Source organism: Mizuhopecten yessoensis, unplaced genomic scaffold, assembly GCF_002113885.1.
Source record: "Mizuhopecten yessoensis strain PY_sf001 unplaced genomic scaffold, ASM211388v2 scaffold5061, whole genome shotgun sequence".
Taxonomy (NCBI): Eukaryota; Metazoa; Mollusca; class Bivalvia; order Pectinida; family Pectinidae; genus Mizuhopecten; species Mizuhopecten yessoensis.
The window spans coordinates 191,654-206,604 of NW_018405860.1; the positions used below are offsets into that span (position 1 = coordinate 191,654).

Below are 14,951 nucleotides of genomic sequence, written 5' to 3' on the forward strand. Positions count from 1 at the left end.
TACGTCTGAAGTAGCCTTGGCTAATCTATAATGGATGTCCATCAGAGACCAGACTACACCCAGCGACCAGTGTATCACAACTCCTGAGTAGTGAGGCTGTATACCTGTGCTTAGCTTGGATTTATATGGCACACAACGCTGTAGACTTTATACTATGTATTTTATTAACGAGTATATTAGTGTTTTGTGTGACAGATTTATTGTTCCATCGGTTTCAGGTGTGTGATTGACAGGTGTCATAGATGTTTTTTTTTATTGAAATTCTGAATTTTCTGAAATTTATATAGCAATTTGATTGAATTATAATTCTAAAATACTAAGGTTAGCGAGATTACCTGTATATAGACCTTTTGTGGTAAATCTCTAGGGATTTAATGATGATTGATGGAGAGAACGGGTGATGATATTTCAAAGCTACCAGTAGGTCTATGGTTGCTGGGTTGTGTAACAGTAAGTTTAATACAAACAAGTAAGATATGTCTTGTTAGCAGCTGGTTTGCTCACAGTATATAACTTTTTATGTGATAGGTATATTTATGGTCTATATAAGTCTTTTGTTCTTCTCTTTGAAGTAGAGTGACAGAAGTGATCTGTAACATTTGAAATATTGGGGTAGAAAGGCTGGTGAGAGCAGATCTGATGCTGTCAACTGTATAAAAAAAATGTGTGCCAGTGTTAAGTGTATGTTTGATTTTTTTGGATTGAAAAATGAAAAAGGTGTTTAAAAAAATTCAACTATTTTTAGCTCACCTGGCACTTCGTGCCAGGTGAGCTTATGCCGTGGCGCGTCGTCCGTCCGCCGTCAATATTTTACTTTAAACAACTTCTTCTTAATAACCGAAAGGCCTAGGGTGTCAATATTTGGCCAGAAGCAAACTGGGATGAAGGGCTACAAAGTTTGTTAAAATTAATGACCTTCACCTATTTTCAAGGTCACAGGGGTCAAATATGTAAAAAAAAGCTTTAAACATCTTCTTCTCGATAACCAAACTGCCCAGGGAGATGATATTTGGCCAGTAGCATACTAGGATCAAGGGCTAACAAGTTTGTTTAAAGATATGACTTTGAATCATATTCAAGGTCACAAGGAGCAAATATGTTCAAAATATTTAAACAACTTGTTCTGAATAAACCAAAAGGCTCAGGATGTTGATATTTAGTCAGTAGATCAAGGACTACTATGTTTGTTTAAGTGAATGACTTTTACTTATGTTCAAGGTTACAGGGGTCAAATTTGTTTAAAATCTTTTAAACGACCTCTTCTGAATAACGATGGGTCCCAGGATGTTGATACTTTGCAAGTTGCATCCTGAGATGAAAGGCTATACAATTTGTTCAACATAATGACTGTTCGACTTTCAATCACAGGGGTGAAATGTTTAAAAAAAAATTAACAGGGGCTTTTGAATGAATTTTGATCATAAATACTGATATTTTGCCTGTAGCTTTATTTTAGATCACTTTTAAGGTTACAAGTGTGAGATTTATACCAGGTGAGCGATGCAGGCCTATTGGGCCTCTTGTTTTTGGTTATTTTTTTTGTTCTGGATTGTATTTCATATGATATAATTATATAACTGCTGAAACATTAATATTGCTACTGTATACCTAATAAGCCTCTGGACAGCATTCCACAACCGTGAGTATTTGAGTTAAGATGGACACAATACCACTACAATATGGAGTCCATACCATCTGGTGTACCTGTATCTGTTACAGACACTTGATGTTTAGAAAATAAGACAAATAATTTGCAGGGATAACTCTGATGCAGATACCATGACTGTTGACAGCTGATTTCTGACTTACAGCTAAAAGAGTTTATAAAACATTGATTATGAACCTGTGTAAATTTAGTAACAACAAGCATGACAGGGATCACTCATGATCAGGTTACACTTATCATCAATTTCAAATATAAAATTTGATCACATGGCATACATACATGTACATAGCATACCACTGTCAGTTTTGATTACAGCTTCAATATCCTGCAGAAGACCGACTATAGGTATACATGTATTGCTCTGCACTTCGTGTTTTATATTACGTGCAGGTCCTGGTCATTTGATTGGTCTTTTTGCCATATGTCTACAGCAAAACTGTTGGTCTAATATTACAGATTAAGTTCAACCATATCTAAATTAACGGTGTCAACAAATAAGTTTTGCTTCTGATGCTGCTTTTCGAAGGGAACGTTTGTAAGGTTTTATAACAAGTGATGTGGTATATGTAGTTCCTCCTTTGATGTTTAAGCTTGTGTGACTTTGATGTTTAATTCTTCCTAATCCTTGATGTGAACTGTGGTTGCTGCTATTTTCATGTCACCTTGCATTGAAACTTGATTCAACCCGAAAATACATCTGTTCACTTTATTTAATGATTAATTCCAAAAGCTTCTGAATATACACTTCAAAGACACTCAATAATATTAAGGGAAATATGTTTGTTTAAACATCATGTGACCACTTTAATCCAATCGGATAGGCTGTAATATAGATGATGTATAATAATAATAAATGTGGTATGTCTACGTATACCTGACAATATTTTGAATAAATTTGAGCTATTATTAACAAGGCTACAGATACTTTGAGAGTTCTATTTCCTTAAATATGCCATATCACAGTGAAGTGTTTGTATCATAATGGTCTTACTATGTGGTAGGAATGACATTGGTGTCTCTGGGGTCTGCTGATGTCACATGTGGAATGTCAAAGACAGTTCCTGATAAGTTAAACGGTCAGAAGGAGATACGATCACCACCCGACCATTTTTATCCTGGCTACCACAGGGTACCAGACGACGGCGGTATGTGATAGAAATGTCCTATGCTCCCAACGGAGCTCTAGACTTCTGTCATAAGTGTTGAGTGTTTTATACCACCGTGATTTGTGGTAAGTTGTTGATCTGAACAGCTAGGTAGACCAGGGTACCACTTTAATTTGTGGTAAATTGTTGATCTGAACAGCTAGGTAGACCAGGGTACCACTGTAATTTGTGGTAAATTGTTGATCTGAACAGCTAGGTAGACCAGGGCACCACTGTAACTTATGGTAAGTTGTTGATCCGAACAGCTAGGTAGAACAGGGCACCACTGTAATTTGTGGTAAGTTGTTGATCCGAACAGCTAGGTAGACCAGGGCACCACTGTAATTTATGGTAAGTTGTTGATCCGAACAGCTAGGTAGACCAGGGTACCCCTTTAATTTGTGGTAAGACTAATCCTCACAGCTAGCTAGGTAGACCAGAGTACCCCTGTAATTTTTGGTAAGACTAATACTCACAGCTACAAGTAGCTAGGTAGACCAGGGTACCCCTGTAATTTGTGGTAAGACTAATCATTACAGCTAGGTAGACCAGGGTACCCCTGTAATTTGTGGTAAGACTAATTCTCACAGCTAGGTAGACCAGGGTACCCCTGTAGTTTGTGGTAAGACTAATCCTCACAGCTAGGTGGACCAGGGTACCCCTGTAGTTTGTGGTAAGACTAATCCTCACAGCTAGGTAGACCAGGGTACCCCTGTAATTTGTGGTAAGACTAATCCTCACAGCTAGGTAGACCAGGGTACCCCTGTAGTTTCTGGTAAGACTAATCCTCACAGCTCAGGAACAATAACAGGATAATTAACTTTACTGTTCAATGTGTTCCCATTGTCCAGTACTGGTATTTACACCAATAAATTGACATAAACATTCTTCTGTGGTCGACAATTGGCCTGAAATTTTGACAATTAACTGGTCATTATGTTTGCAAGTGGTTTGGAAGCTTATATATATATTGTGTGGTACACAATAATCGTGCATGCTGTTCACACTCATTTATTATATTACTAAGACAAATTATTAACTTTATTGGTGGCCAGCCTTAGTGGGCCATGAGTGACTTAGATGTAACACTGTTATGGTAGTGGGTCAGTGGTGGCCAGATATGTCTAGAGTTTAGAGGTTGTAGGTTCAAAATATTCTGATCTGGGTCATTCCAATTTATTGCTCCTGTCTGTCCACATAGTGCAGTATGCGTTTGACAAGGATGCTCTACCTGATGTCAACATCATATAATTGTCTAAAGCAATCAGTTTTACAGTTTTGGCAATACGATATGATTGTGTTTTTATAAAATTTGGGAATTTCATTACTTTTAGATTTATGTTTAGAATGCATAATAAGATGACTAGTAGAAGATGCTGTTTTTATGTGTTATTGATATAAATACTCTCAGAATATATTCACACAGTTTGTAGACATATATTATGTTGATGTACTTTAGACATATATTATGTTTTTGTACTATAGACATTTATTTCTGTTGTTATATTGATGTCCTGGGTTGACTTGTATGTCACATGTCAACAAAAGTAGATACATTTGTATCAGTAACCTGAGGTCTGATTGTATGATGAAAAGTGTATTTGTGTCTGGACTGACCGACTCAACATAAAGACTGGCCGTAATGGACAATCAGTGTTGTCGAGGGTGCTGTTTAGAGTCACTTTGTCTGACAACGGTGCACTTCGATCAACACATTGTGTCTGTAGATCTGGTGTGTTTATATCCTATAAAACACCTCCCCTGTACACACTTCGTACCATACATCATTTATAGCTCTGTAATATCCAGCATGGCATGGTAGACTATATATGTCACAAAAACAGAACAAACAATCAATTCATGAGGTGTTTAAAAAGAATCTCCAACTCCAATTAATGAGGTTGTCTGTATGTTACAGAGGCTGATTTATATTGGATGTGTAAGTGATTTCCAGTTTAAAAGTAGAATTGAAAAAAGGCTACAAATGTTTTACCTGTTTATTATCAAATGTGGAGACATGATAGCATAACTTATGGTTTAAAGTAAAGGTAAGTAAAAAAGTCCTGTTTGAAGATCCATTTTACTATATTCTAGATCATTCATGGTTTGATACCAGATTTTAAATGTTGGCAATGTTTTGAGTTCAAGGCATAACAAAAATGTGTATACCTGTTTAGGCTCGATTTTTTGTATTATTTCAACTATGAATTTGAGAGTATTGTTCTTAATAGTTTTGATGAAGATTGGATCTTAGCATAACTGGAGTCATATTGCTTCAGTGCCAAAATTCAACATTCCAGGCTGTACTCTTATTCAATCTGTATTGAACAAGGTCAGTGCTATAGAGTCCCCTGGTCTATAATGATACTATCTTAGTTTACTTGTTACTTCATATTGTGTTACGTATAATCTATATTGACTTGTTACAGGTAATAATTGAAAGTTACAGGTAATATTATGTGTAACAGTGTTGGTCAGGAGCGGACATCGATTGGTCATCCCTACTATAACACTGTCCATTGATTTGTCACACTGTTGTAAAGTTCTCTGCTTGTTGGTTGACCAAATGCAAACACTGTATTGCTAATAAAACCTTATCTAACAACCAGCTCTACCCAACTACTGGAAAGTACATGCTCATTCAGGACTTCAATGGCCATCCTATTGGTGACATTGGTGAGGGAGGTAACTCACTGTATACAAACTAGGTAGGCTAAGACAAGTGGGCTAAGCTTGTTGTGTAGTAGTAGGCTTGGCTAGAAATGGGGAGACATTTTAGGAACTGGGGATTAGGTCAGAAACTGGATAGAAGTAATGAACTTAGAATGTAGTGTTATTATTGCCCCTCAACACTAACCAGGACACTAGTCCACAAGGGATGGGTGGAGGAGATATGTAAATGATAAAAGGCCATCAGCTTTATTGCTTATTGATCTTTGTGGATTATAAACATATGTGCGCTCGTGATCCTGTTTATCAAACTGAATTGTTGACTGGTATCATGTGTGTGATGAAGTTTTTGTCTGCTCTATCTAGTTATCCTGGTATACATCAGGTTGAGTTTTCTTCAGTGTCTTTTTCTCAAACCTACAATGTACAATGTATCAGCACCATCAGGATGTGTTTCCTGGCACATCCAGGTCAAAGTAACATTAAGTGTAATTTTCAGTGTTAATTAAAATGTACTAATAAATCATTCATGAAGCAGGCACAGATCTAATGAGCACTACCAGCTACCATTACCAGCCAGGCCAGAGAAATGTCTTATTAGCAGTAGTATCGGGAACATCCTGGACGCTGCAAGCAATGAGCCAGTTTTAGCAATTGTTAGAGAGGAATATACAAAATTAAAGGGGCCATAAAAAGAAGTATCAAAAGAAAATGACCTATATGAGCCAAGGCCCCATTGGCTCCTTCAGGATTATCCCTGTAGTATTATGACCGGTACTAGTACTCCACACTCAGGATGGGACACACTTTTGAGCGTAGATGGTAGCAGTTTCTAGGTACTGGATGGTACCAGTTTCTGAGCGTAGGAAAGTATGTGTTTCTGAGTGCAGGACATTCTTGTATTTTACCATTCTGAAGCAGGACCCAGCAGTCTATTTGGTCTGCAGATAGACATGCGTTCACTGTTAATCAGACACATATAATACAGGTATACCTATAACAGGAGCAGAAAAAGGCACAAAGGAATAGTAATGCAGGGATAAAAAAGGGTTCCAATATTTATTTACAGTTTTTGGCAGTGGTACAGGGATCTTTAGCAGGACACATGGTTGGAGATGGAAATAAAGTTTGAATATTTATCCCTAAAAGTCCATTCTGGTTCAATTTACAAAGAACAGTTTTACTTTGGAAATTTTGTTTTATTTTACTCTAGAATGGTACATTGTATTTTGTTAATGGCTATTTTGCTTGGTTAACATGTACACGTTACTACTGATAAAAGTAAATGATCACCAAGGTACTGGAGGATTTTGTATTCTGTTGGTGTAGAAGGAGGAGAAGGAAGTAGGAGCTGGTATTACCTACTAGTGTTACAGAAAGCTGCCAGGGTTATGTAAGCTGTAATCAGATCACCTGATAAGTTATTGTTTGTGACAGCAAGTTAGTCTACATGTATATGGAGCAACATGCTGTGTCAGGTTGTTATCAGACCTGATCATACATTGTATGTTGGTAAACTCTTACAAGGAAAGTGTTTACAGAACAAAGCCTTCTATTGTTAGGTTGCTGAGGTGTTGTTAATACTTTCTGTTTCCTGCTTGCAACAATCAGGTGATGAATGTCCTACAGGTCTTCCTGTTCTGTCTGTCAGTAACACACAGTCAGGGAGCATGGTACCTAGTGACTACTCCTGTCTACCCAGCTGTATTATTGAGTACATTACTGTTGTCTCTGTCAGTAACACACTGTTAGGGAGCATGGTACCTAGTGACTGCTCCTGTCTATCCAGCTGTAGTATTGAGTACATTACCGTTGTCTCTGTCAGTAACACACAGTCAGGGAGCATGGTACCTAGTGACTGCTCCTGTCTACCCAGCTGTAGTATTGAGTACATTACCGTTGTCTCCGTCAGTAACACACTGTTAGGGAGCATGATATATACCTAGTGACTACTCCTGTCTCCCCAGCTGTAGTATTGAGTACATTACCGTTGTCTCTGTCATTAACACACGGTCAGGGAGCATGGTACCTAGTGACTACTCCTGTCTACCCAGCTGTAGTATTGAAAAAACATTTTTAACTCAACTTTTCTGTTTTATGCTAATGTAGGAGTACATGGTGTTACCCACGTCCCTCACATTGTATCACTTTGTGTCGTTTCCCTCACATTGTATCACTTTGTGTCGTGTCCCTCACATTGTATCACTTTGTGTCGAGTCCCTCCCATTGTATCATTTTGTGTTGCGTCCGTCACATTGTATCACTTTGTGTCGTGTCCTCACATTGTATCACTTTGTGTCGTGTCCCTCACATTGTGTCACTTTGTGTTGTGTCCCTCACATTGTATCACTTTGTGTCGTTTCCCTCACATTGTATCACTTTGTGCCGTGTCCCTCACATTGTATCACTTTGTGTTGTGTCCGTCACATTGTATCACTTTGTGTCGTGTCCTCACATTGTATCACTTTGTGTCGTGTCCCTCACATTGTATCACTTTGTGTCGTGTCCCTCACATTGTATCACTTTGTGTCGTGTCCCTCACATTGTATCACTTTGTGTCGTGTCCCTCACATTGTATCACTTTGTGTCGTGTCCCTCACATTGTATCACTTTGTGTCGTGTCCCTCACATTGTATCACTTTGTGTCGTGTCCCTCACATTGTATCACTTTGTGTCGTGTCCCTCACATTGTATCACTTTGTGTCGTGTCCCTCACATTGTATCACTTTGTGTCGTGTCCCTCACATTGTATCACTTTGTGTCGTGTCCCTCACATTGTATCACTTTGTGTCGTGTCCCTCACATTGTATCACTTTGTGTCGTGTCCCTCACATTGTATCACTTTGTGTCGTGTCCCTCACATTGTATCACTTTGTGTCGTGTCCCTCACATTGTATCACTTTGTGTCGTGTCCCTCACATTGTATCACTTTGTGTCGTGTCCCTCACATTGTATCACTTTGTGTCGTGTCCCTCACATTGTATCACTTTGTGTCGTGTCCCTCACATTGTATCACTTTGTGTCGTGTCCCTCACATTGTATCACTTTGTGTCGTGTCCCTCACATTGTATCACTTTGTGTCGTGTCCCTCACATTGTATCACTTTGTGTCGTGTCCCTCACATTGTATCACTTTGTGTCGTGTCCCTCACATTGTATCACTTTGTGTCGTGTCCCTCACATTGTATCACTTTGTGTCGTGTCCCTCACATTGTATCACTTTGTGTCGTGTCCCTCACATTGTATCACTTTGTGTCGTGTCCCTCACATTGTATCACTTTGTGTTGTGTCCGTCACATTGTATCACTTTGTGTTGTGTCCGTCACATTGTATCACTTTGTGTCGTGTCCCTCACGTTGTATCACTTTGTGTCGTGTCCCTCACATTGTATCACTTTGTGTCGTGTCCCGTCATGTAAATAGAATTCGTTGTCATCTACTAACGTCATTCCTTAACAGATTTTCATTAAAGTTTTAAAATGATTTGGTGTTAAGTTTCTATTTGCTTGTTCCAATGTCACTGTTCTTTTTAAAGGTCAACCACAGGACCATGGTGGCATTTATGTCTTATAGACGTTTCCCAGTTTTATTTTTGTTACTCTTTGTGCTGATCATGTGACCAGTGAGACTAAGGTGTACAGATCAATCTGGTCAGTCAAGCACCCAGGTGTAATATAACCTGTAACATGGGCGTCTCCCATGGTTATAGGCCAGGACCTCCATTAACACTGTGCGTTCATCAGTAAGAAATTGATTCCTATAAGAACATGTAGAGTGATGTTTTGTGAATACTACAAGATCTCCATCAATGCCATCTAAAGTAACTGGTACCTGGTCAGATTGTTAAATAAGTGTCCAATGGCTAGAGAACGTATAAACCCAGAAACAGCATTACCAGCTATAGAAAGGGCTCACCAGCTCACAAAGGTTGTTAGGGGAACTTACACTCACTTCATGTACTAGCTAAAACTGTGCTGTACCAGAGACATAAGCTTATGGATCTCGTAATGATTTATCTGTATTAAGACTGTTTGGGGGGACCCTGGAGTGGTAGGGTACGTGATAGAGGTCAAACAATACCGGGCTATCTTGTAAAAGAAGCTTAAGTTACAAAAAGAATTGGAATGTAATCCTGTTTTAGAATTGACTTGCTTCGAGTAATAGACTAGAAGTAAACAAGCTTGGGTGTTTGAATGTAAATTAGAATAGATACACCTTAGCATCAACACTCCAGGATAAAACTGGAACTACAAAACAAAGGGAGATAACAAAACAAAAGGAAAGACATTGTGAATCTAGGTTAAGTCAAAAGGGATGGGAGTAGTTTGGTTATACTATGATATCTATAGTTTAGACTTTTATTGTGAATATTGTGAATGTAAAGGTAGATGTTTGTAGTTTAAACCTACCTGTACAATGACATGGGAGGATCCTCTGTGACATGCAATATGACATGATCACCGTGCATGTATCCTAATACCTATATGACAGGCACACAACGTACTGTTATTATTGCTATAGTAAGTTGTACATAGTAGGGGTGGGGCAGGCCTACACCAATCCGATTGACAAATCATCTCAAAAAATAGTTTTATATGTTCAATAATTTTGTATAAATTTAAAGGAAAACATGTTAACTGTTGGATTAAGACATGGATTACCTTACTAACTGCTGATCAGTGTTAACTGTTGAATTAAGACATGGGATTACCTTACTAACTGCTGATCAGTGTTAACGGTTGAATTAAGACATGAGATTACCTTACTAACTGCTGATCAGTGCTAACGGTTGAATTAAGACATGGGATTACCTTACTAACTGCTGATCAGTGTTAAATGTTGAATTAAGACATGGGATGACCTTACTAACTGCTGATCAGTGTTAACAGTTGAATTAAGACATGGGATTACCTTACTAACTGCTGATCAGTGTTAACGGTTGAATTAAGACATGGGATTACCTTACTAACTGCTGATCAGTGTTAACGGTTGAATTAAGACATGGGATTAGTGATTACCTTACTAACTGCTGATCAGTGTTAACGGTTTATCATTGACAAACATATTCCTGATAATTATATACACAAACTTACAATATCTGTCAGCTGACCGAAGTATGGAGAAATGTGTTTAAATCTTCTTTACAAGTTGATGTTTTTACTATGTGTTTGATGGTTTAGGCTGTAGGATTTATGAGTGGCATTGTTGGTGATATTGGACACAAGATTGGACAGGTTTAAACCATTAGACATTGCTATGTGTTTGTTATCCTTTGGTAATAACTGTTTGCTTCAAGACTGGTTAGCTTCAAGCATGTGACTCCAAAATATTTGTAATCACTGTTTCCAATAATTTTTAAATATAAACTTAAGGTTACAAATTGTGATCTTTGTAAGTGATAAATGCTTCAATGTCTGAAATGATGTATTATGTCGACAATTGATGCTTCAAGTTTTGAATAAGTGCACCACCTCAAGGATTTAGTTATAGATGTGTTGAACCAGAAGATGAATACAGGAAGCGAGTTGTGGTTGTGCTGATGGTTGAACTTAGTGCTTACTCATGTATTGGCTAGTATCCAGAGAAATAGAACCATGTAAGGTGTCGTATATATCTCGACGTTTGTCTATCTGTCTATATAAACACAACAATTTATGAATGACAAACAACTTTGAGCTTATACAAGTCTTATCAACAGTGAAAAGAGATTTTTAAAACCTAAACTTTAAAACACCATGTGAGTGGTGATACAAGAATGTTTATTGTAGAGTATTTCAATAATCTAGTGACCGTCTGGGTTGATATGTGCAAAGTAACATGTTTAAGGTGTACTATCTCACTAAGTCGGTACTGCTGTTTTAGGTGTCAGCAGTATAGCAATACAACAGGAGAGCATGTGTTGGATCCAAGGATTGACAGTAAAAGGGCATCATTTGTTTCCACTCGTGTCCAAACTTAGAACTTCCTGTCTGCCGTATGTGTGTGATTGTATTCTTCACATGTTTACTGAAAATATAGAGGGCACTGACAGAGCAAGTAAATGTTTAATGTGAATTGTTGCTCAAACTCACTGCTTCAGGTTATTATGTACCCTTGTGATGCACTCTGTTTACTGGACATTCCTCATAGGAACAGTGAAGTGTACCCTTGTGATCGAGTCCAGAGCACAGGTCGTCAACTCTAGCCAGTTATATAGCTGTATCTTCACCATTCTGTATGTAACAGTCTGTCACTGTCCATCTGTTGTTCCTGATAAAGGTCACTGTCCACATTTTATATCAAAAGCCTTGGGTCATCATGTGCGTCTCATGAAAAAACTTAGTTTGAACATTATCAGATGCAATATGATGCCCTGAGCAATGATTGGATTTATGTTGGCCAAACCCAACACATAACCTAACAGGGGCCTGACTAATCACACTGGCTTGTTGTGTGTGAATAATTGCCTGCTGCATCAAAAGTGACATGTGATCATCAAATTGTCACATAGAGATATGTTATTGTTCCCGGGATCTGTAGACGTACTTGTCACACAGCTCTACCTCAGCTCTACCTTCTGTAGTGTTGGTCTTCGGGAAATGTGTAGAAATTATGGAATGTTGAATACAGTCCCATTCCTGACACTGGATTCAAAGTAATCACAATGTTATTTATGAAGTTCATTGTGTGATAAATACAGTTGGGGAAAAAACACAAGTTCAGGTATTGGCTTAACAAAGGTTAATTACCAAAAGTATAATATCTTAAGTTCCTGTCCTTGTTTCTGGTGGCTGACTTGTTGTGCTTGCTATATCATTTGATTAACTACGATATGCCTATTACCATATTGGCGAAATCCTGCTAAGTAAGCTGCATACCCTCCATCTCTGCCTTGGTATGGCCCAGGCCAGAGTTACAGAACATGATGAGGTGGACGACTTAGACAGGGAGGGGTAGAAGGAGGAATTAATGGTGTTGATTATAATCATGACTGGGAGCAGGCTTTTTAACCCAACATCTAGAGAGGATGGATTACCACATCCATGTTATTGTCTATTGTAGCATTGTCTATGTAATGATGATAGCAGCAACAATTGGTTAGATTTCTCACGGTAGAAATATTTCAGCTATAGATGTCTTTGTTGTATTTCTGGTGATTAGTGTAATCTTACAATAGATTCTATTGAAAATATCATTTCAATTATACTGTTTTAAAGATCCCAATTACATTTGAAGGTGTTTGCAACATTGAGTTATGCCCTGCATGAATATGTAATCGACTGTTTGACTTGTTGATTGTAATAAAAACACTGACACATGATTGTTTTGTACTTACAGAGATGAGATGAAGTAACCTCTTCAGCCTTTATCACCATGACGATGCCTTTAACAGAGGGCTGACTTAAAGATGGATGTCGGTAACCCTTACCATGTCAGCCCCAACAGGAAGTCCTATGTGGGGCCGTCCGTGACTTACAATGGGGTCCCAGCAGAGCTGCGTGAATCTAACCACTACATGGAGAGTTCCTTTACATCTGACAATCAGACAGGGACAGTGTTCATACGAATCTCTATACCAGACCTAAAAGTCCAGGTACTAAATCATTCCATTTCATTTATGGATGTTGTCCCTAATGTTATGAGACAGTACGCACTAGTGTTTATATGAATTTCCATAGCAGACCTAAAAGTCCTGGTACAGAATGGTTTATTTTACTCTACGGACTGAGTCCCAATAGACAATGTTTTACAGAAACTGTTGTAAGGGTCTTCTAGACGGAGTTTATATAAATATCCTACAATATTTGAAAATGCAAAGCATTCTCTACCCTGTTTTTGGACAATGTTTATACTAATGTCCATCTACACATGAAAGAGACGTTTTTGAATAACATCTATCACCCATATATTGGGGTTGTCTTGATGAGGATGCTATTTAAATAAGTCATGAAATTTTATAGACTCGGTGTTAAATGTTAATGTGGCTGATGTTGTGTTGTAGAAGTGCCTTCAGTTTGAGCTGGATGAGACAGTATGGCAGGCCAAACAGCGACTACTGGGGACGTTTGCCAAGGTACTGTAGCATGATTAATGAAGCCCCATTCCCTACTGATAAACCTTCTTATACTCTCTGCAATAGAGCCCCATTCCCTACAGAGCCAGCCCCATTCTCTACTGATAAACCTTCTTATAGACTCTCTTACAGAGCCAGCCCCATTCTCTACTGATAAACCTTATAGACTCTCTTACAGAGCCAGCCCCATTCTCTACTGATAAACCTTCTTATAGACTCTCTTACAGAGCCAGCCCCATTCCCTACTGATAAACCTTATTATAGACTCTCTTACAGAGCCAGCCCCATTCTCTACTGATAAACCTTATAGACTCTCTTACAGAGCCAGCCCCATTCTCTACTGATAAACCTTATTATAGACTCTCTAACAGAGCCAGCCCCATTCTCTACTGATAAACCTTCTTATAGACTCTCTTAGACTTCTCTACTGTCAAACCTTCTGATAATCTCTGCAATAGAGCCCGATTCCCTACAGAGCCAACCCCATTCTCTACTGTCAAACCTTCTGATACTCTCTATTATACTTACAATTGTTTGTGATATGATAACTTAACTTCTAAATTGATTAATTTTGTGAAACAAATACAGCAGATTGTTATAATTGATTTATTTCCATTTAACTATAACATTGAATAATCTTTATGCTTTTCACAGGACTTGAAGGATGCCCTGAATTTCGGCCTTTACAGTCCGCCGATAAATGGCAGGGCTGGCAAGTTCCTGGAGGAAGAGAGACTGCTGCGACATTACCCACTACAGGGACCAATCGGATTTCTTGAGGTGGGTGACACGTACCAGTCAAGTACCTTACTGTGAAGGTTACTCACTTCTATATTTCAATAGATCTTTACGTAATATATCTGATTTAAAGACAACAGTCCCTATGTCAGTGAACTCATATTGTGTATTTATCTTTTTGATAATTTTAACTGGTAGGAAATAAAAAATGATTTAATATGTCTATAAAAAAAGAAAGTTACAAGTAATTATTGATTTTTGTTGTTTTCAGTTTAAATACAAAAGACGAGTATACAAACTGATGAACTTAAATCCAAGGAAACTCAAGCAAATTAATACAAAGGTATGTTACTAAGTGATGTTTAGATGACTTTCTGGCTACCTAGTAGAGGCTGGTATATAGTACATGTAATGATGTTTAGATGACTTTCTGGCTACCTAGTAGAGGATGGTATATAGTACATGTAGGGATGTTTAGATGATTTCCTGGCTACCTAGAACTTAAATCCAAGGAAACTCAAGCAAATCAATACAAAGGTATGTTACTAAGTGATGTTTAGATGACTTCCTGGCTACCTAGTAGAGGGTGGTATGAAATACATGTAGTGATGTTTAGATGTCTTGACTTCCTGGCTACCTAGTAGAGGCTGGTATATAGTACATGTAGTGATGTTTAGATGA

At 38.1% G+C, this 14,951-nt stretch overlaps 1 protein-coding gene across 11 annotated transcripts in view; it reads left to right on the plus strand.

Annotated features, from left to right (window-relative positions):
* LOC110450175 (SH3 and multiple ankyrin repeat domains protein 1-like) overlaps positions 1–14,951 on the plus strand; it is a 134,702-nt gene that overhangs the window by 48,716 nt on the left and 71,035 nt on the right. For all 11 annotated transcript variants that reach the window (XM_021497462.1, XM_021497464.1, XM_021497463.1 and 8 more), the window contains 4 exons: positions 12,797–13,052; positions 13,461–13,532; positions 14,187–14,312; positions 14,542–14,613. In XM_021497462.1, coding sequence (XP_021353137.1) covers positions 12,867–13,052; positions 13,461–13,532; positions 14,187–14,312; positions 14,542–14,613 — 456 coding nt within the window. In that variant the 5' untranslated portion in view covers positions 12,797–12,866. The remainder of the gene's footprint in view (positions 1–12,796; positions 13,053–13,460; positions 13,533–14,186; positions 14,313–14,541; positions 14,614–14,951) is intronic.